At 34.7% G+C, this 22,123-nt stretch overlaps 1 protein-coding gene across 2 annotated transcripts in view; it reads right to left on the bottom strand.

The window, feature by feature from the left end:
* Positions 1-3,014: 3,014 nt before the first annotated feature.
* SLC17A6 (solute carrier family 17 member 6) overlaps positions 3,015-22,123 on the bottom strand; it is a 73,980-nt gene continuing 54,871 nt past the window's right edge. For both annotated transcript variants that reach the window (XM_081533749.1, XM_081533750.1), the window contains 9 exons: positions 19,211-19,325; positions 18,043-18,130; positions 17,443-17,529; positions 13,936-14,078; positions 9,763-9,912; positions 6,207-6,339; positions 5,687-5,797; positions 4,924-5,051; positions 3,015-4,145 (listed from right to left, as the gene is read on the bottom strand). In XM_081533749.1, coding sequence (XP_081389875.1) covers positions 3,810-4,145; positions 4,924-5,051; positions 5,687-5,797; positions 6,207-6,339; positions 9,763-9,912; positions 13,936-14,078; positions 17,443-17,529; positions 18,043-18,130; positions 19,211-19,325 — 1,291 coding nt within the window. In that variant the 3' untranslated portion in view covers positions 3,015-3,809. The remainder of the gene's footprint in view (positions 4,146-4,923; positions 5,052-5,686; positions 5,798-6,206; positions 6,340-9,762; positions 9,913-13,935; positions 14,079-17,442; positions 17,530-18,042; positions 18,131-19,210; positions 19,326-22,123) is intronic.

Here is a 22,123-nt window from a genome sequence, read left to right as displayed (position 1 = left end):
AACCCCAGAAAAACTAATTGTCAGTAGCTCTAGGAACAATACCTTTACTGTTATTTCTATATCTATATCTAGACACAGAAACAATATCACACTTATAGAAGTTAAAGGTATTAATATAGATGTATAGTATTTCCTGTTTCCCCAAAACACCACTGGAGCAGGGAGACAAAGGTAAAGAGGTGCAAAAATGAAATATTCATAATAACGAAGGTATTGCATAAATAGAGTAAGTATAGCCCATGTTATGTAATAGAATATTAACTAAAGAACTCTAGTATTCAAATAGGAAAATATGCATGCCATACTATTAAATGAAAAAAATAGTTGGCAATAGTAGATCAAGTATGACTTCAAATTTGCAAATCACAAAGTATATGGGTGTTTCCTATGTATTTTTCACAGAAAATAGCCTAAAATGTTAACACTGCTTTGATTACTCTTATTTTCATGTTTTTAATACTGTTCTTTCTTTAATGAAGATCCCCTCCCCTTATCTTTTATTCATAATCAGAAGAGTAATAAGACTTAAGAGCAAAAAGTAAATTACTCTCCTGTTATAGTCAGATAGTATGTATTCTTGTTCTAATTCTGCCTGGGGACTCTTTAGGAAATTAATTCTACTGCTTAGACCCAATTACCTTACTTGGAGAATAGAAATACTAATATTGATATGTGGCCTTTCAATTTTACAAAGCAGATGTGTGGATGGAATGAGAGAATGCATGGAAAACCATTCTGCAAATTGCAAAATACTAGATGCATAGAACAGTATAGATGGGGAAGGGCATTGGGATGAGGAGGAAAATGAAAGGGAAGATGACTTTACATGTTTGAGATCAGAGTAAATGAGTGTAGCCCGTGATAACATTTAAGGCATCATTAGAACAATTTTCTTATGGGAACTAAAAAAATATAGGGTGTTAGTTTATGACATTTTCATTCCTACCATCAAGTTGTATAAAGATGGCATGTGGGCCTCCTTAAAAATTAAACTAGGTCTCTGCCTGTTGTTTCATTATGCACAAGATTACAGGAAGAGAACATACACTCCCTCACCTCCCACTCAGAGGTTATGTGAGTAGTGAATACAAGGTAGTGGTTGAACCAATAAATATTCTTATTTAATTCCTTAAGTAAAAACCTGCCTAAAAAACAGAGGCAAAAGCATAACTAATCATAATAGCTTCTTTCCAAATCCATAATATCCTCTGCGTCCTCTTGATCAAGTCCGTTTCCCTTGTTGACCTTCAGGGTCCTCATTTGTTAAATAAGACGTGTCAGCTAAGTCATCCCATAAGTCCCTTTAAATAGTAAGTTCTATGAGTCTCAGTTACCAATCTTATGTAATGATGATCATCCCTTCCTACATATCTGTAAAAATGATGATCATCCCTTCCTACATATCCGTAAAATAGAGAATCTGAGCAAATGATCATCTTTCCAGTGACATAGACATTCCTCTGGCTTCGCTGAGAAATCTTGCTCAATGTTTGCTGATTTGGCTGACACATTATACTAACATGTCATGACTCAATTTAACTTTGGGAAAGTTATTTAAACTTTTTGAGCTTCGATTCCTTCATCTATAATCTGGGAATAAAAAGAGTACCCAGTTTGGAGGGTCCTTATGGCATTACATACAATAATCAACACAAAATGATTAAAGCAGTTTCAGCACAAGGTAAGTGTACAATGAAAATTCAGTAATATCATTGAACTGATAAGTTTTCAGTTTTTTTCCTAATTTTTTAAAGCGTAGCACTAGTTGTGAGAAACCAGGCATTGAAAGATAGAATTTGAGTTAGAGACCTATTTCTTGATATAAAACTCTCTTTGCAGAATCACATCCCACACAATCTAAAGAATGCCATATTCTTCCATTAAATCTCAAATGGCTGAAAAGGCTAATCTTCTTGAGCCTACATTTGACTTCATTGGGGTGTATGCAAGCTAAACTATACAAAGTTAAGCTACAACAACAAAAAAAATGACCCCAAATTAATGTATTGTTTTTGTGCAAAAGGATAAATAGAGCATTTATTAACACTTTTTTTTTGCAGCAACAAAATGATAGTCCATATCTTTTCATTCAACACAGTAAAAGCGATGATCACAGTACATCACTTTGAGACACAAAGCAAAAGATATTTTTATTATCTTAAGGTCAAGAATGGTTTGCGTTTTTAAAACAAACTTTATGTTTTATATTTGCAGTAGCAGGGCCTTCAGTCACTAGCACAATACAATGAACAGATCAAATATCCAGAATAGACAATTAAACACACCAATAATATTTTAAGTTGAATTGGGAAATGTATCATTGTCATTTTCAAACATTATAAAGAGGTCTGATGTTAACTTTTTAAAGGAAGAAAATCATTCCAACCACCCGAACAGCTACCGCAAGCAAAATGAAGATAATATACAGACAGGAAATTTTATGCATTGCACTTATTGCTCGGTACACAAATGTTGCAATTTCTGTTGAGTTATATTAAGAAATGACAAGCAAAATGCCTCTGCCCCATCTAAAATTCTATGACTCTATGAAAGTAGAAATTGCAGTCCCCTAACCCAACATTAGGTGTATGCTATTTTTGGTTTTTTGTGAAGATCATTTATTATGTATATGTGTATGGATATGTATAAGATATATAGATATATATAGATATAATTTTAATATAATTTATTGTCCTATATATTTAAGACAAATATTTTAGTGGGAATTCAAATAATAAAATCATCTACTTACAATATCTCTATTAAGTTTACCTTTTCATATTATATATAGCTCTGTGGCACAAGTTTCATATATATTTAATCAGTAAGGAAAAAAGATATCTCTATCATGTCTATTTCTTTTGCTGTTAATATTGCATTTTAAGGGCTATATCTCCATAGTAAATTTCTTATTAGATTCTTTATGGTGTATGCATCTTTTTTTTCCTAATGCAAGTTACAACCAGTACAAAGTTGTAATAAAAAATACATTGAAGTCTATTTATTTTTAATAATTTTGCAAAAAAGTTATGTGATATGCTACATGAAAAGTCAGATTTTATTGAAGTGTGAAGTGTTTTATACTGTTAGGTAAATGAATGGAAGAACATGAAGCATACCCCTCACTCTACAACTTCTTTTTCACAGATAAAAGTGTTTGTGCCCAAGCATTTCATATGAAACACTGCAAGATATTCCTCTTGAGAATCAACAAAATAGTCTACATTGTGTAATAACAATAATTATTTAGTACACCTTGCTAGTTGCTAGCCCACAACATTCTTCTCTACATGAGAGATATCTCAACTCTGTGATTTATACTCAATAAATGTCGCCAACATCTGATGCATCCAACATGACAACTTTATCTTTTTTTAACAGGACTTCTGCATGATATCTTGCAATACAGTGTAACAAATATGTAAGTGCATTTTGCATGACCAAGTAGGTTTGGCTTCCTAACCTTTGTAGGATGGGATGTGCCAACTGTTTTAGTTGTGCTTTATTAAATGGTGATGAGTTTTAACTCATATGAATCTAATGAGTAACTACTTGCTTCTACAATTTGGACCAGTCAACCTTTAAATCACAAATGCAGGAATGGATGACTTGAATGGAAATGATGGAATTTCACAACTTCTGTAGATTGCACTTGATGGTAACTTCATGAGTTTCTTTTGATTTCATTTTTACAGCAAGACTTGCCTGGTTGATATGTGTACGTGTTTACACCACATCTTTTAAAATTTTTGTGCAATCACAATTAATTTAATCACAAACACTAAAAATAAATCCAGCAATTAGCTTTGTTATGAATAATCATCTCGGTCCTTATAGTTGTATGAGTCTTGTACTTCTTCTTGTACAAATTCCTCTTTCTTTTCCCAACCATTAGGCCAACCTCCATTGGCCTGTGTTGTGGCACCGTAAGACTTAGCGGTACCATAATTTATATAATTTTGAGTAATGTCCCCTGTTTCTTCATCAAGCTCATCTTCATGGATAAATCCACATTTCTCTTCACTTGTTTCCTCAGGATCTGCCCAGGGTTGCTTCTCTCCTGAGGCGAATATTGCATAAAATATAACTCCACCATAGTGGACTAGGGCAGCGATCAGGAAGACATACTGCCACTCTTCACGTGACTGCAGTGACAGAAAGTGGCACTGTGAGAACAAACTCCCTGGGTTTGAAAAGCCTAACATCTTCTCTGAATGTTCCACCATCAGGCGTTTCCTAAAATGCTATCTTCAGGGGAAACCCTTGTTCTGATTATATTAAACAAACACTGTGAGAGAAAGGTTCTATAATACTGTGACTTTCATTATTTAAAGCTTTTTAATCTAAAGTTCTGAAATAGAACTTCAAAGATATTTATGGTCTGCTAATTTTTTAAATATTCATAATCTCTCTTTCAATTCCATTGAGTTACTTAGTTTTTTCTCCCACTTCTTTTATTTCCTTTTGGTAAACCATCATTTAAAAGGTCTACTTATAAAAACAAATACTGATAACAACATTCTTGCCACCATAGAAGCCCTAATTTAGAAACTATACCTATAAAGACAAATACTGATAATAATATTCATCTATCAATTACTACAGAGAAGTTTAAATTGATGTTTACAAATAAAGTTGAGAAGATTTCCATTTGTCTATTCAAATGAGCTAGGATATTGTTGTTTTGCCACCCCAGGGATACCAGAAATATTAGAAGGTGTTGAAAGTATAATCTTTATTGGTTGGAGAAGCAGGCTCCCTCAGGGTTCTGAAAGAGATTCTCTTCTGAGCCTCAGTTATCTCCCCCACTCAGAGGTGTGGTGACTGGACCACAAGCAGAATGCCAAAGAGAACATACAAATGCTTTTCCCAATCATGAGAGAGAATATTCTACAAATGAACATCTCTTTTGCTCTGTCTTACCTTATTCTTTGTCATTGCACCAACAATAATAGGGCAAACCATTCCTGACAATGTGCCAACACCATTCGAAATGCCCATTAAGATACTGGCATATCTTGGAGCAATATCCAAGTGGTTGACATTGAAACCTGAAATACACATGGAAGATGTGACTCAGAGAATCCCAAACCTTGCAGAAGTAGGTGACTACAGAATATCCTCCACCACCCTCACCAACCTCCTTAAAAGACACCAGGTTCATAGCATGTCCTTAATAACTATTTTTATAATTTAGCTCAGGGATATAATGAGAATAGAAAGAGGTATGATTTGTTATCCAATACTTAACATGTGATATTTACTCCACAGAGTAGAGGAGACGCTCATTTAAAAAAAAATGATAAGCATGGGGTAAGTAAGTAGTGAATAGTAACAAATCCCAATGTGTTAGTTGCTCAGTCATGTCCGACTCTTTGCGACTCCATAGACAATAGCCCACTAGGCTCCTCTGTCCATGGAATTCTCCAGGCAAGAACCCTGGCGTGGGTTGCCATTTCCTTCTCCAGGGGATCTTCCCAACCCAGAGACCGAACCCAGGTCTCCTGCATTGCAGGCAGATGCTTTACCATCTGAGCTACTTTCATCGTTGCTATTTTCTAGTGGAAATATGTTGAGTAAACTTTCTCAACAGTCAAAATGTTAAAGAGGAAAGTAGAATATAAATTTCTTTTTATCACTAGCAAAAATCAGAATGTTACAAGTACATTTAAAAAAAAAATCTTACCAGAAATAGCAAATCCACTGAATCCTACTGCAAGTACCAGGAATGAGATTGCTACCCCTCTAGTGTGAGAATAACCAACAACCAGAAGCAGCGTTGCCTCCATGCCAAAACCTTCAGAAACAGACACATGAAAATACCTCAGAAATTGATGTAAATGTTTCCAGTCAGTCAAAACTATTAAAAATGATCATCCTTATTTGACCTAGCCAAACACTTCAGGGATTCTATCTTCAAAATAATAACAACAGCAATTTATTCACAGAAGTTAGTGAAGTCTTCTTTGTGTTTTAAGAAAAACAACAAAAACAACCTTAAGTTTCAATAGTGGGGAGGGTCCCGTTAGTTATGCAATTATCTAAAACTAGAAGTTATGAATACATGAAGATGGGAGAATGATTCTGAATGAACATTGAAGGTACAAATTTAATAGCATATGTGATATGTATAGAAAAAGTTGATTCATGTCGATTCGAACTTTGTGAAGTAAAAACATGTTCTTAACATCACTTTACGTACTTACCACCACAGTTCATGATCTTCCTTACTGTAGTAGTTGAAAGAATTTGCTTGCTTCTTAGAAAATCTGCAATCTGCCCTCCAATAGGTACAATAATTGTCATTACTAAGTGTGGCACAGCAGATAGCATACCAACCTGATGAAAAACAAAAAGGAGAGAAATACAGAAGGAGAAAAACAAAAAGGAGAGAAATAAATAATGTGGGCAATTTAATGGTCTCATAAGCTCTTTATGGACAAAGGAAGGAAAAACTACTGTCTGTAAATGACCACTTACTCATTCTCAGAGTAAGCAGTAACTTCCACAGAATAAATACGAAAAACTTAGTAAATTTACTTTGATTCTTTTTTCTCTTCTAGAAGATAACACTTCTTTTCTGCTATAAATCTTGAGTTTCTGAGTAAACTATCCTGAATTTTATCACAGAATGATTCACATTCATGTGCCTATTTTATAGTCCTAAATATGTTTGTAGAAATTCATCATTAGCAACAGAGGAAAAGAGAAAGAGGGACAGAAACAGAGAAGAGAAATACATTTGACAAAGCTTGAAGAGACTATTTTAAAATTTGTTTTTAATTCATAATGAAGATAAAACCTTCAGTTCAGTTCAGTTGCTCAGTCGTGTCCGACTCTTTGCAACCCCATGAATCGCAGCACACCAGGCCTCCCTGTCCATCACCAACTCCCGGAGTTTACACAAACTCATGTCCATCGAGTGGGTGATGCCATCCAACCATCTCATTCTCTGTTGTCGCCTTCTCCTCCTGCCCTCAATCCTTCCTATCATCAGGGTCTTTTCCTTAATTGCATGTTAAATACATATCTCTTGTGAGTGTTATATTTAGTTTCTATAGATTAAGAGCTCAAAAAATACAGATCAATTCTCAGTTTTAGGCATTTTCCATGTCAAATACCAATATTTGGTTACACTGTCACATAGCACACATAGTTTCTGAACTAATTTCATACTAAATGGCCCAATCTAAAACCTAATCTGCCATCATCAATTCAACATACAATTTTTTGATCAACAATTATGTGTAAAACACCATCCTCTGGGCATGATGGGGGCAGAAATTGTGAATAAAATGCATTTTAATTGTGTATTACCACACATATGGACTTAGTAAATTTCATATATATAAATATATAAGGAAGAGTTTTACTAAGTATACTTTGAAGAACAATTCCTAGAAAATGGTAAATACTAGATAAATGTTCATTATTTGTATAAATGTGCTCTTCCAAACTAGATTACTGAAGGATTAAGAAAAGATTCTGTTTTATTTTACAGTGCTGTATACTATGGTGTCATGACCATGGACTTGGGATGATTAATGACTAATTGAGATATTAAATGACTCTAACATACCTTAAATATCCAAGCAATTTTATTCTTTCTTTCACTCCAGACAGAAACTTTTAATATTATTATCTTCATTGCAATGATGAAGAAACTATGACTTAAAAGGATCATGTCATTCTCAAGAGGTTGAGAAGTTTCATACATGAGTATAGGCTGAGACTCTGTATGTGTGTGTCAGTGTGTGTATGTATACATACACATGAAAAAGTCATTGCATTTATGGTTTTATCTGTAGGATACTCAGTTTAACTAAGGTTGATTAAAACAATCCTCTGTATAAATACTTTAGTTCACTTAAATTTTCCTGCACTTCTGAAGCATGGTCTTTTTTTAAAATTAATTTTTATTGGGGTATAGTTGCTTTACAATATTGTGTTACTCTATAGCACAGGGAACTCTACTTAATGCACTGTGGTGAAAGACAATCTTAATACTGTTATTTATAGGTCAGAAAACTGAGGGGACAATTATTCAAGAACAGGACCAAGGTTATGTATCAATACTCTCTTGCGGAGCTTGGATTTAGGACCATGTCAGCCTGGATCCAAATCTCATATTTTATTGCCTCCATCACCTCCTTTTCACATATTTTAAATAAGTCAGTAATTTTTTTAAACCAGTATAATCAAAATCTTCAGGTCGATTTGTATATGTAGAATTTATCAAAATTGTAATGAAAATATAATAAGTGAATTAGATCCACATATATGGTGATTATATTTAGGTTTTGCAAAATATCGTTTACTCAGGCATTTTCCGTTAATTGGAGCTAAGGGTTACCACACAGTTTCATTAACATCAGTTGGCTCTCTCACTCTCCCCGATGAGACCTGACTTTATTAATAGCCTCTCAGTGTCATACTTGTCCTAGATTGTGAAAATGGACTCACACCTCCAGCAGCCTTTGTTGAGAACTATAACACCTCTCAGAGCTCCTAAAGGCTACCCTGCAATGTTTGATCAGCTCCAGAGAGAAGAGCCCTGTCTAAAGCAGTCATTCTTCTCAGGCATGGAGGAAGTGGTTTCCTTAGAAACAGGGATTACAAAAGAGCTCTTAGAATAGCTATTCCTAAACTCGGGTTTTCTTCAGTTTCAGGTCTCAGATAGTCATTCAAAGAGGCATAATATGAATAGCGAGCCCAGCTGGACTTATGTAATGACATGAAGAGAAGTCCATGGCCAATGCAGACAAATGTATTCAGCAAAGCACTTGGCATAGAGATGGCATTGAGCAAATATTTGCTTCATGTTTAAATGAATTTTGGTTTTCCTGAATTTGAATGGCATAGTAAAGGGAACTGAAACATAAATCGAAGGGCTTAAACTTAATTCTGTCGCTAATTGTTAGCTTGGCCTTTGATAATTTAAATACTTTCCCTAGCTTCTGTTTCTCCATCACTTCAATAGAAGTGATGATAGTTATTCAGTTGGTTGACCATACAGGTTATTCATGAATATGAGAAGACCTTGTAAATTTCAATATATTGTAGTATTTTATGTTCATTTAATCCTTACAAGAATATTAAAATGATTATATTTTCATACCTACAAATAAATGTCTGTAGCATTGAGCATGCTGTACTATAGTTGGAAATGTTTTATTTTTGTCTACACCACCAAGCTGTGAACACTTGAGGAACCACATTTTTATTTCTCAATATAACACATAAATCTTCACATATCATGTTCAACAAATGCTTGCCAAATGATTAAACTGGATAAATAACATACAAGAATGTTTTCAGATATCTTTTGCTATCCTCAAATCTTTTAGCCAGACAGATTTCTGAGGGTGTCAAAGCAGAGTTAGATTGATAATTATATAAATACAATTCCATTTAAATGAAATATTGTTTTTGTTCACTGATGTATTGCTTTTGACCTGAAACTTAAAGGGAATTATGCTTGTTTACAAGAAAAAGGCTATGTTGTTGCCCGTCCCAACCAAGAGGTAAACTCTGTGAGGGCAAAGACGAAGTCTGTTTTGTTTATATCCCAGCAACAGTTTTTAGCAGGCATTTAAATATAGTAGGCACTCAGATGCCTAACTTAGTCTTTGTTTACTAGAATTCATTTGTAATTCTAATTTTCAAGATAAAATCTAGGAGATAAAATATTGGCAAAGGAACTTATTAGTCACTAAAGTACAAAAGTGATGCTCTATTTAAAGAAGGATAATTTTTACATACCTTGCTGATTTCAAATCCAAAGACTTCCTCAAAATATGCTGGCTGACTAATAAGCAATAAATAAAAAGTCCAGCTTCTGCAGAAGTTTGCAACAATTATTGCATAGACTGGCATAGATGTAAAAAATTTTCTCCATGGAGTCTTGAATTTCTGAAATTCAAGAAAAAGAGCCATTCTGATCATTTTAAATATTTCCTAACTTAAATGAGAATCACAGATACTTTGCATTTTTAGAATGTGTATGCTGAAGATGAGTAGGAGATAGGCAGGAGGTAGTGAGTCGTTAATTGCAACAGTCCAGTTAATCTTAGCTGCATAAATAATTGTTGGAAGAAGAAAAGAAGATACGGTTCTCCTTCTGATTAAATTGTTTCAGTTTTAGAAATATATAAGATTCTATTTTTCTCAAAAAGTAATTCCAAATGCATAGACCCTAGTTTCCAAGATGTGTTTTATTTTGTTTTGGCAGTGATAGATCAGGCCTCAGCTAAAACTCGCTGCCAAATCAATGACCTTGTTGGTATCTGACATATTTTATATAAAATGTTGAAAATTCAATGCAGTAAGGAGAAGAAAAATAAGAAAAATGTGCAGTATTCTAGACCCCATCAAAAGTTAATGACAACATTACCTAACTACAAATTCTCTTGGTAGCCAGTGGATATCAGTATAAACTCCGTGACACTGGAGTACAAGATTCTTTAAAATGTATGTGGTATACATCTGGGTTAAGCATTTGGCCACCCAGCACACCATAACTAGCTATTTAAGATATGCAAGACATTCAAAATTAACTTAAATATGATTGGCTTTGCTTATGACACTCATTAAAAAATTACACCTGGTATATTTAAAGATGCTGTGTATGCCCAAATACAAAGCAATTATCTTCCCTCAAGACTAATATTTTTAGACCTTAAAAAATCTCTCATAGTTCCAAACACTTTCTCGATTCTTTATTTTGAACACCAAAACACTCTTTGGTGAAGGAACAATAGCCTAATATAAATGTTTATCACTAGTTTGGGTTTTTTTTTAGTATTATTTATTTATTTTGGCTTTATTTATTTTCATATTATTTGTTTATTTAGGCTGTGCTGGGTCTTCTTTTCTCTAGTTGTGACGAGTAGGGGCTACTCTCTCGATGTAGTGCGCAGGCTTCTCATTGAGATGGCTTCTTTTAGTGAGGAGTATGAGCTTAGTTGCTTCCCAGCACGCAGGATCTTCCCAGATCAGGGATCAAATCCGTGTCTCCTGCATTGGCAGGTGAATTCTTTTTCCCTCTGAGCCACCAGGGAAGCCCTGTCTTGGAGTCTCAACCTGATAAGTTAGTTAAAGAGGTGGCAAACAGTTTTTTACAAGATTTAGTCATTATTGCTGGGTGTAGAGCCTCATAATTACTAGTAGTGGTTGTGAATCTAATGAAACTTTTTGCAGATCACTTTAAAGCGATATAGCAGGAGGATACATTGTGGTGATCACAGGGAACAAATCAAAAAACAAAACCTGTCCTAATACTAAATAGTGAGTATTTTGGCTTTAGATAAAAGTTTCTAGTGACATCATCATAGATGGATTCAAAAAGTGCAAGTTTAAAAGAATTTTTTCCCGATAAGTTCTAGAAAAATGGTGCCAGATGAATATACTTATTTCAAAGATAATAAAGATAACCAAATACAGGAACGTCTATTATAGCATTGTATTTTAATAAGTAATAACTTCAGAAGATTTTAAGAAGAAAATATTTTTCTTGCCGAGAAGGTGTTGTTTTTAATTTATATCAGGATCATCTTCATTAAGTACTTTTTCTTCAGACCACAAAGCACTTCTGCAAATGTAAGAGAAAGTGTCTAGTCATCTCTCTTAAAAAATTGTTGGTGGCTGTAGGGGGACTTAGGATATTTTGATAACATTCTATTTACTGAACTGGTTGTTTGCTTCATAGGTGTGTTTAGTTTATAAAAATTCAGCAAACTATTTTCTTATGTACGTTTTTCTGTTTGCATATTTAATTATTTTGTAGAGAAAAATAACAGATTTAAAAGACATAAGAATCAACTACAATATGTGATCCTAAATTTGATCCAAACTCCACAAACAATGGCTTCAAAAGTCATGAGTATTGACTAGATATTAGGATTGAACTGGGCATCTGAAATTTCAGTATGATCTAGTATTGGATAATGTTAGAGAATTACTTTTAGTTGTGTTAGGTATGATGATAGTACTTAGATTATAAAGGAGAATATTATTTTTCTAGAGAAGCATGTATTTGTGGGTAAAATATTATGATATCTCATTTACTTTAAAATTGTTCAACAAAAAGAAAAGTGAAATAAATAAGGCAAGATGTTAAAAACTTTTGTTTCTATGCAGTCGATATATGGATATTCCTGTTACTTATTCTTTCTCTTACATGTTGAACTTGATCACAATAAAAAGTTCAAAATAACTAAAATACAAGTCCTATTCCCACTTGATCTCATTTTTAAATTTACTTCAGGAAAGTAAAAAAATAAAAATCAGTAAGAAGTAAAATATTGTGTTTAGAAAAATAGTAAAGTCTAAGAAATGGGGAGTTTGAGCTTACCTATACTATTTTTTTAAAAAATAAATTTATTTATTTTAGTTGGGGGCTAATTACTTTACAATATTGTAGTAGTTTTTGCCATACATTGACATGAATCAGCCATGGGTTTACATGTGTTCCCCTTCCTGGACCCCCCTCCCACCTCCCTCCCCATCCCATCCCTCTGGGTCATACTATTTTATCAATCTACCGATTATTCTCTTTTGAGTCATTTCCAGAAATTGGTTTTCACTTAGACAAAATTTCTTCCTGTTTTAAAAATATATATACCTCACCTCAACACACAATCTCTCAAGAACTGGTAAATAAAAGAAGCATATTTTATCAATGATGATATGGATTAATCAGAATATTTTGGACCAGAACTTGAAGCTAAGCACTGAACCCAACCCCACATCGTCACTTGTTTCTTGAGTAGCTACCATCAGAAAAACATTATCAGTCTATTTACAGAAGAAAACAGGAAGGGGAGCGTTTTAATGCCAGTCTATTTAGCTAATGGAACAACTACAATGTAAGATTTTTTTTAAAGTACTGGCTTAATTTCGAATGTTACCCAATATGGCATTTTCTTATTCATTAAAGGCCAAGATGCCCTCAGCAACAATGGGTGACAGACCTTTTTTCCTAGAATGAGATGCCAAGGACAGGTGTTCCCTAACAAACGAAGCAGAGAATCAGAGCTAAAATCAAATACAGTTGAAATTAGGGGGAAGCATAATGCATAAGAGATACTGGTTCCTCAACAAATGCACCGTAACTTTCAACTCTTAGCACAAAGAAATTGAGTTGATTAGCTCTTGAATTACTAAAACTGTCTACAATATTTTTGCTTAAGGGTTTTATTTTATTTTTATAGCATCAGATGGGTATTCATTAGTTGCTATTTATGATATATTAATATGTGTCCAAAAATATTTGTATTACTGACATAGAACTGCATTTCTTTCTCTGTCAGCAAATCCTGCCCAGGAAACTAAATTATAATCAGAAAAAGGCTTTACAACATTATAACACTTGATCTTCATATGATAATCCTAAAAACGGTAACATTTTATCAATAAAAGGGTTATGTTATATTAAGAATATTTTTCAGATTAGCTACCTATGGTTGGCATGCTAATGTTTTAGTATTTACTAAATTATGTAGAAATATACATGTATAAAACTTAGATTTAGAATATTCAATGAATAAAAATATCTCCTTTCATGACTGTGTTAGGTGATTTGACATTTCCTGTAATCTAAATTTAACAAATATTGGTTGAATTTTGTTTCAATTAGCTATGTTGAGCTATTTTTAAAAATTTACTGAGGTTTACAGCTACAGTGCTATAGCTATAATCCAGTTAAAATTTGAAGGTGCTTAAGAAAAGTTAAAGAAAAAAAGAAATCATAGATGGAAGAAGGAGCAATCATTTCCAAGTCAGGGAATATGCATGGAGTTAAAAAAAAAAAAAAAGCAATCATGACTGATACCAAATTAGTTTTGCTGAATAGGGACACATAAAATAATCTGCTTGGCCGAAGAGAGGTGAGATGGAGAACAAGAATAGGAATATACACCATAATAAAGTTCTTACTTCCATTGCACCTAAAAGATTTGCACTCTCTCCAATGCTTTCTTCTATGTACCTACGTTCTTCATCTGTAATAGTAGGATGCTTTGCAGGACTCTCGTAGGACACCAAAAGCCAAAACATGTACCAGATCATTCCAAAGCTTCCTGAAAGTAAGAGTTCAAAAGGAGGAAGTCAAGGAAAGGCATACTTCCCTAACTATTTCCATTTAACAGTCAGTAGCTGGGACAAAACTACAGTAATCTTGTGACAGGATTATAAAATGTGAATTTGAGCTTATGTTTCTCCAAATGAATCTAGCCATCTCTACTTGTCTTTTGTCACTAGACTTCATTCAATCTGAAGACTGGTGCTGTAGTTTAATCTTTGTCACTGTTAAACAATGCTGAAACACAGGAAACTCACAATAAATAATTACTGAATGGTATAGTTTGGAACGTGTTCGTACATTCAACAAATATTTACTGAACAGTTACTTTTCCGGGTACTCTGCTGAATGAGAGAAATATGATAAACAAGAGAAAATTCCTGTCCTCAAAAAATTTTGCTGGGAGTAAATCTTTTTATTTGTGTCTGTATTTAATGTGGGTAGTGGTCTGCATTTCCAGGGAAAAGGAATGCTTTTTCCGCTCTCCTGTTAGCACTTCCATATCTAGTAATGTGTGTGTGTTTAGTCGCTCATTCGTGTCCGACTCTTTGTGACCCCCTAGGTGATAGCCCACTAGGCTCCTCTGTCCATGGAATTCCCAGATCTAGTAAATAGACTATTAAATAAAATCTAGAAGAATATTCTTGGGCTTCTCTCATAGCTCAGTTGGTAAAGAATTGGCCCGCAATGCAGGAGACCCCAGGTCATTTCCTGGGTTGGGAAGATTTCCTGGAGAAGGGATAGGCTATCCACTCCAGTATTGGTGGGCTTCCCTTGTGATTCAGCTGGTAAAGAATCTGCCGGCAATGTGGCAGATCTGGGATCGATCCTTGGGTTGGGAAGATCCCCTGGAGAAGGGAAAGGCTACCCACTCCAGTATTCTGGCCTGGAGAAGTCCATGGACTAGTCTATGGGGTTGCAAAGAGTTGGACACAACTGAGCGACTTTCACTTTCAATTTTCAGAAGAATATTTTAGCCTGAATAGATATTGTACATGAAAAATGGGCTTTTATAATTAATGTGGTAATATTTAACAGTTTATGTGACTGTATACCACAGCATATACTATTGCCTATTGATCATTGTTTGGACAGATGAAAGTTATAAATTCCAATACAATAAACATGCTACTGCAAGTTCTATTTCATCCCTTTATTTAGTACTTTCACCATTAAAATATCCCCTTATTGTGTAATATAAATCTGAAGTATTAATAACAGAAAAAATTCACATAATGTATTCTGATTCTCATCAACTGGCCATTTCATTTTTTCTTCATACTGTTCTATTTCTCCCCTGGGTAACAATCTAATTCCTGATCACTATAGTACTGTATTGTTTTTTTTTGGTGGGGGGCTAGTCAGTCTCTAAGTGCTTCTTAATACCATAACTTCTGATGTACTGTGCCTTTTTAATTATTGAATGTGACAGCAAACACAATTTGGAATTAGATGGTGTGTGACAATTTGGTAGAGTGTAGTGGTTGTGGAATATGGTTTTCCCATATTCAAATCACGGCTGTGTCACTCATTAGCTACATCTTCTAATCAGTGACTAAATCTCTGAAAATCTCTACTACCAAAGGAGATAATTCATTTTTTAATAAGATTTTTGCAAACAGAAGTTAAAGGAGGCAATACATAAAGAAACTAGCATAGTGGATGGCACAAGATAAGCACTCAATAAATGAGAACTCTTGTAATTGAGTAATAATTATAATTCCACTAACTGAATACATCTGAAGTGCTAGACACTCAGCTAATTGCTGTATATGCATTATCTTTTTAAAACTTGAGCTGCCATATGGGTCTTATCTCATTAATTTTTAAAATATGAATATTGAATATGTGGCTCAAAGACCAATCTTTTGTTATGTACAGCAAGTAAGCAAGTACTATTATATTGATATTTTCAGATTGTGCATATGTGTTAAGTCACTTCAGTCACTGTGTACCTCTCTGCAACCCTATGGACTGTAGCCCACCAGGCTCCGCTGTCTGTGAGATTCTCCAGGCAAAAATGCTGGAGTGGGTTGCCATGCCCTCCACAGAGGATCTTCCTGACCCAGGGATCAAACCTGCATCTCTATGTCTCCTGCATTAATAGGTGGGTTCTTTACCACGGTGCCACCGGCAAAGCCATTCAATGATAAGTATTAAATGAAATGTAACTTGAAATAACTAGGTAGGTTTTCTTGGGTCCTTTGTGGAAAATTCATATTCTTAAAGTCACATCACATCTTCAATTAAATAATGGACTAAGGCAAAATCAGAGAATTTAATGGATGGCCATACTAATTTACTATTTACCTTGTAAGTAAGTGCTTTAAATATCTTTGAATTATGGGCTTTAAAACAAAATCGAACAAATGCTATAGATTAACATCTGTTAAAAAAATTTCCCTAGAAAACAAAAATATGTTCAACTGCATGTATAGCTCACCATTTAGGGTATTTATGAATCCAAAACCCAACCATGGCTTTTGAACCAGGATAAGATCCTCCACTAAAGGTATATTTAATAACATTCTACAAATATAAGAATTTGCTTTGATGAGAACATTTCAAAATGAAAATGGATCATAGCACATCTGGAAGCAGTCAAATCCTCTTCTGTTCTCCCACATGACTTCATTAATCTTTCAGATTCTCCTGCCCATGTCCAAAACTGGTATTAATCAGTGACAACACCAGTTGGAATCCAGATCTCTTATCTTTCTTCTTTCCTCTTTATTAAAAAAGTGTATCTTAGTGAGAGACTATGGGATACTTTCAAGAAGTAAGATTCCATGTTCCAGTTAGAAAGTGAACAGAAAGGGAGTTTGGACTCTGGGCTTCCTGTCATTTTTATTTCCACTTGGGGGCTTAATCTTCTTTAATTCTGGGGAAATGTGGACTAAAATGTACTGCCCCTGCAGCGACTGCTAATATTTCATCACAAGATTGAATGCTTGCATTAGCACTAATATGGCCTTTCAGCTTCCTACCCCATTGAGTCTCAAGGAAATAGAATCAGGGAAATGACCAAGAAAGCAAGAGTCAAAAAGAGAAGTTGGTGCTGCCTAGCTTCTTCCTTTTAATCAGCTTTGAATCAAGAGCTAATTTAAATTTTTCATAATCAAGGGCAATACATACTGTACACTACAAAATTTCCATCAGCAATGTGATTGCTTTTAAAAATAATAAATAACATTGCAGAGAAAATCACAGAGATAGAATATTACCCTTGATCTTAGATTATAAAGAAAAGAATCAATGAAAAAACAATAATGAGTAAACACATAAGTATATTCATTGATCTATCACACTGCTTTAGTTTATGCACATTTCTTTTAACTCTGTTGTACAGAAATGCAACATACCATAGACATAGAATACGGAAGACCAGCCAGTATACTGCACAAGAATGCCAGCTAAAGGCATTGCAATCACAGCTCCAGCATAGGAACCTAAAATAGAAGAGAAAATGAGAGAAAGGTAAGTGAAATCAATAGAAATTCTTGACTTCATCTCATTTTCCTTGGCTGGATCTTATAAACACATGCTTGCACACTTGGATGCATATTCACTCTCATCCACATACTTCAAACACGTATCCAGGAGTACAAGACTACACAAGTGAATATAACCTACACACCCAAGTCAGAGATATAAAAATAGTACAACGCTATAATAAAAAACAAATTCAAAAAACTATAATAAAAATAATTAATGAATATATTTGAAAATCCAGAAGAAATGAATAAACTCCCAGAAAAATACAAAATGTAAGAGGGAGTAGAAGATTTGAGTAGACTGATAATAATTAGAGAAATTGAAATGGTGGATCAAAAACCTTTTCTCATGTACACATACAGACACACCTCAAATGGTTTCACAGGTGAGTTTTACCAACTTTCAATTCTTACAAAAGTTGTTCCTAAGCTTTTATGCACATAACTTTATCTGCACATAACACTCACCACAAAAGGAGGTGGTTGCCAATCGACTCCTCTCTAAAGGGGGAGCCCATTTGCTCCATATTCCATGACATGCTGGGTAGGTGACACCCTGTGGTAGGAGAAGATATATCAGCACTGTTTAGAATCTTGGATCGTAGAAAAATAAGTACATTCACTTCTCTGATGTGATGCTGTTTTCTTAGAATGGGCACAGGGTCCCCAGTTGCCATGTGAGGGCCTTTCTTTGCTGATTCCATAAAATTCCATTTTAAAAACTTTCAGCCCAGACCAGGTAAGACATGACCTCTTTTTAGTCACTTGTTCAAATTATTCCCACTCTTCAAGACTTCCTTCTACCTCAGTTTTCTTCTGATTAAGGCCAAAGAAAAGATCCTCTATTATTCAGTTCATCTGCAATTCTGAACAATTTGAGAGACATTTTTGTAAGGGGTTAAACTTAGTGACTCCCAAATAAAACGAACCCCCTACAGAAGAAGGTGCAGCTTAGATCCTTGAAGGTTATTATACTTCCTGAAATTAGTGTCTAAAACTTAAAATCTTTAAAGTATTCTTTTTTCTATTGCTTTGATCCTATCATTTTTTTCTTTCTTTTTGGAAAGACAAGAAACTGTTTTCAGTGCCTTAATACTTTATCTGACTTATCTATTATTCCCACTGTATTTCACGGAAAGAGAAAGGGCAATAAGTATGCCATTCTCAAGTTTTTAAATGATATTCCTCCAAAGACTACAGGTTGATGGAGCAAAAGTCAATCATTAGAGTTGATGCCCAAAGAATACATTCAGTGAAATGGGGATTTTTAGTGAAAATTCAGATCATGATGTAAAGCCAACAGGGACTTGTTATAAAACTCTCCAAACATATTAATTCAGAGGATGGACTCAAAATTTTTATCACAGCACAGTAACAAAAATGCCTGTTCTTTTTTTTTTTTTTATGTCATTCACTAAACACTTCATCATCACTCAGTTTCAGAGAAGTGGGGGTAAACAGTCACAGTGGTAGTTTGTCATCATTTAAAGATATCTGGTTTCTAACTTTTCCAATTTTTTTAGTACTGTGTAGACACAACCTAATACAATATATATTTGTAGGTCAAAACAAAGATAATCTTCTGATTCTTATTAGCATGCCAACCTTAAAATGCTGTCATCCTGTAGTTCCATACCTCAACAAGTCCCTGCAGTATCCTAACAAAGATGACACACCCATAATGCACTCTGGCTGCTGATGGGATTAGCATATTCAGGGTAGAGGTAAGAAGTATGGCAGCTCCGAAAACCCTGAAAAATAAAAGGAGTTAACAGACCTACATTTCTCAGATCAAGTTAATTACAAGCAATTTCAAGATAGACTGTTTTTCTTTTCTTTTCTTTATAAAAGAATAAGAATGTTCTGAATTGGATTGGCTAACCATTGCAAATAGATATTGGACTATCTTGAATTGCTACAAAATTTGAAGCACAAAACTCAAATTTCAAAAAATGAAGATCATGGCATCTGGTCCCATTGTTTCATGGCAGATAGATGGGGAAACAATGGAAACAGTGAGAGACTTTATTTTGGGGGGCTCCAAAATCACTGCAAATGGTGACTGCAGCCATGAAATTAAAAGACATTTGCTCCTTGGAAGAAAAGCTATGACCAACCTAGATAGCATATTAAAAACCAGAGACATTACTTTGTCAACGAAGGTCCGTCTAGTCAAAGCTATGGTTTTTCCAGTAGTCATGTATGGATGTGAGAGTTGGACTATAAAGAAAGCTAAGTGCCGAAGAATTGATGCTTTTGAAATATGGTGTTGGAGAAGACTCTTGAGAGTCCCTTGGACTGCAAGGAGATCCAATCAGTCCATCCTAAAGGAGATCAGTCCTGAATATTCATTGGAAGCACTAATGCTGAAGCTGAAACTCCAATACTTTGGCCACCTGATGCGAAGAACTGACTCTTTGGAAAAGACCCTGATGCTGGGAAAGATTGAAGGCAGGAGGAGAAGGGAATGACAGAGGATGAAGTGGTTGAATGGCATCACCAACTAGGTGGACATGAGTTTGAGCAGGCTCCAGGAGTTGGTGATGGACAGGGAAGCGTGGGGTGCTACAGTCCATGGGGTCGCAGAGTCGGACACAACTGAGCGACTGAACTAAACTGAATAAATCTGTTTATACTTAATTTTAGTCACTTTCTTCATAGATATAATTACAAATTGTAAATAGTTAATTAAGCACTGTATATGATTTGAGTCTATATATCTTCTATAATGTAAGCTGCTGAGGGGCAAGAGCTTGCTTTTCGGACACACTGTTGTATCCCTAATGCCTAGCACAGTGACTGATACATAGGAGATATTCACTGAAGAGCTACTGAGGAAATAGTAAGTACCTAAATGGAGTTGTGTCTAGTGTGATACCTTGAAGTATGGAAATTATAACACCATTCATAAAATTTTATGAAGGGAATCATATGTAAATGCTCCCCAGATCTCATGATCAGCTCCCATAGGACATATTTTTAAAATAGAAATAATTAATACTTCATATATCTACCTCAGGTTTGTCTTTCTGTGTAGGTGGTTGAGTGGAGGGGTTCTGGGTACACCTCTTTTTGCATACATATAAACAATTCAAAATAGAATTGCTAACACATGCAAGTAAAAATTATATTCCATTATTAGCCAAAAAATCTTTCATAATGTAATACTAAGCAAGAAAAATATCCCCTTAACCAGGTAACTTTAGAAATTTCTCTTACAGAGAAATCTGGGGCCACATTGTCTCTAGTGAGCTAAGCTGTGTGTTCTCAGTAAATTTTTTCAAGGCAAACATTGAGCCTTGAGTTCAGTCAAAATTGGCTGCCTCATAGAAGTTCTCATTTTTCCAGGAGCATATTTAAATGTAACTGTGAAAGATGTGAGTTTCTGAAAGAGCGTTGATCATTATTAACCTGCTACTGAAACTTGAGAAATGACTTTATGAAGGGCTGAAATTCATCACCTTTTTTCTATGAATCATAGACTGGGTCACAAACTTTTGTTTACTTGCTATAGCCTAATAATCCACCTGTTCTCAGTGGCTTCTCTTCACAGAGGTAAACAGTCACTCAAGAGGTGAATATTCTCTTCTGTTCTTCCTGTGTGCTGTTTCCTGAATAGGTATCTTTGGCTCTGAGTCAGAGTAACTTATTTCCTAAATGTTTGGCACAAAATAGAAACTGTTTATTTCTAGAAATTATTATCCCCATTAAAATGTCCAGCGATATTAAACTTCTGCCAACTATGGATTTATTTTCCAGAAATTAAATGCAAAAATCCCATATCCTGGCTTTAAAATATAAAAACTCAAAATTGTTATTAAAATTGATTAAAAATGTATTTTCATACTTATTTTCAGTTGAATTTTCACCTGTCTCAAGACTGAAATCCACACGCTCTTATGTGCAAACTCCAGAAGACTTTGGAGGTTTCCTTTAGGGCTGAGAAGAACTAGATACAAGGGAGTGTATGTAGCAAGTTTCCTGGACCTAGTGGTAAATGGTACCCAATCCCAAAGGCCAATGTCTTTCCCCTGTTCTGGGAGTCTGAATGTTGAACCTGTGCACCAGAGAGGGTGAAAGCAGAGAGAGAAAATGACACAGGAGTTTTGGGCTTATGGGTAGGTTTCTGCATACTGGAAATCTACTCTTGTTTCTGTAGATCCATCTTACTTTACTTATCGTGCTCAATAAAAATGAGACTGAGGCTACTTAAGACATCAAGGATAAAGAGAACCAGAGCTACATAATGCTAACGGAGTTTCAAAAGTGTTTATATGACTTATACATCCAACTACCCCATTCAGCTCTTTGGAAGAATTCCTTCAAACTGTTGTCCATGAACCAGATGCATTAGAATTCCCTGGAGTGCTTATTAAAAATGCAGACTGCTTACTCCAGACTTTCCAAATGTGCTAAGAGTGAAGCCTGGAAATCTGTTGTAATAAGCAGTCCAGGTGATAATTTTGCATGTGCCTGCTAAGGTTTGCAAATTTATGTGTGTGTGTGTGTGTGTGTGTGTGTGTGTGTGTCTTAAACAGGTTTATCTAAT

This window comes from Giraffa tippelskirchi, chromosome 10 (genome assembly GCF_054371585.1).
Source record: "Giraffa tippelskirchi isolate mGirTip1 chromosome 10, T2T-mGirTip1v1.2.pri, whole genome shotgun sequence".
NCBI lineage: Eukaryota > Metazoa > Chordata > Mammalia > Artiodactyla > Giraffidae > Giraffa > Giraffa tippelskirchi.
Note: the sequence above shows the minus strand (reverse complement) of the source record. Positions and strands in the feature narration are given on the sequence as shown.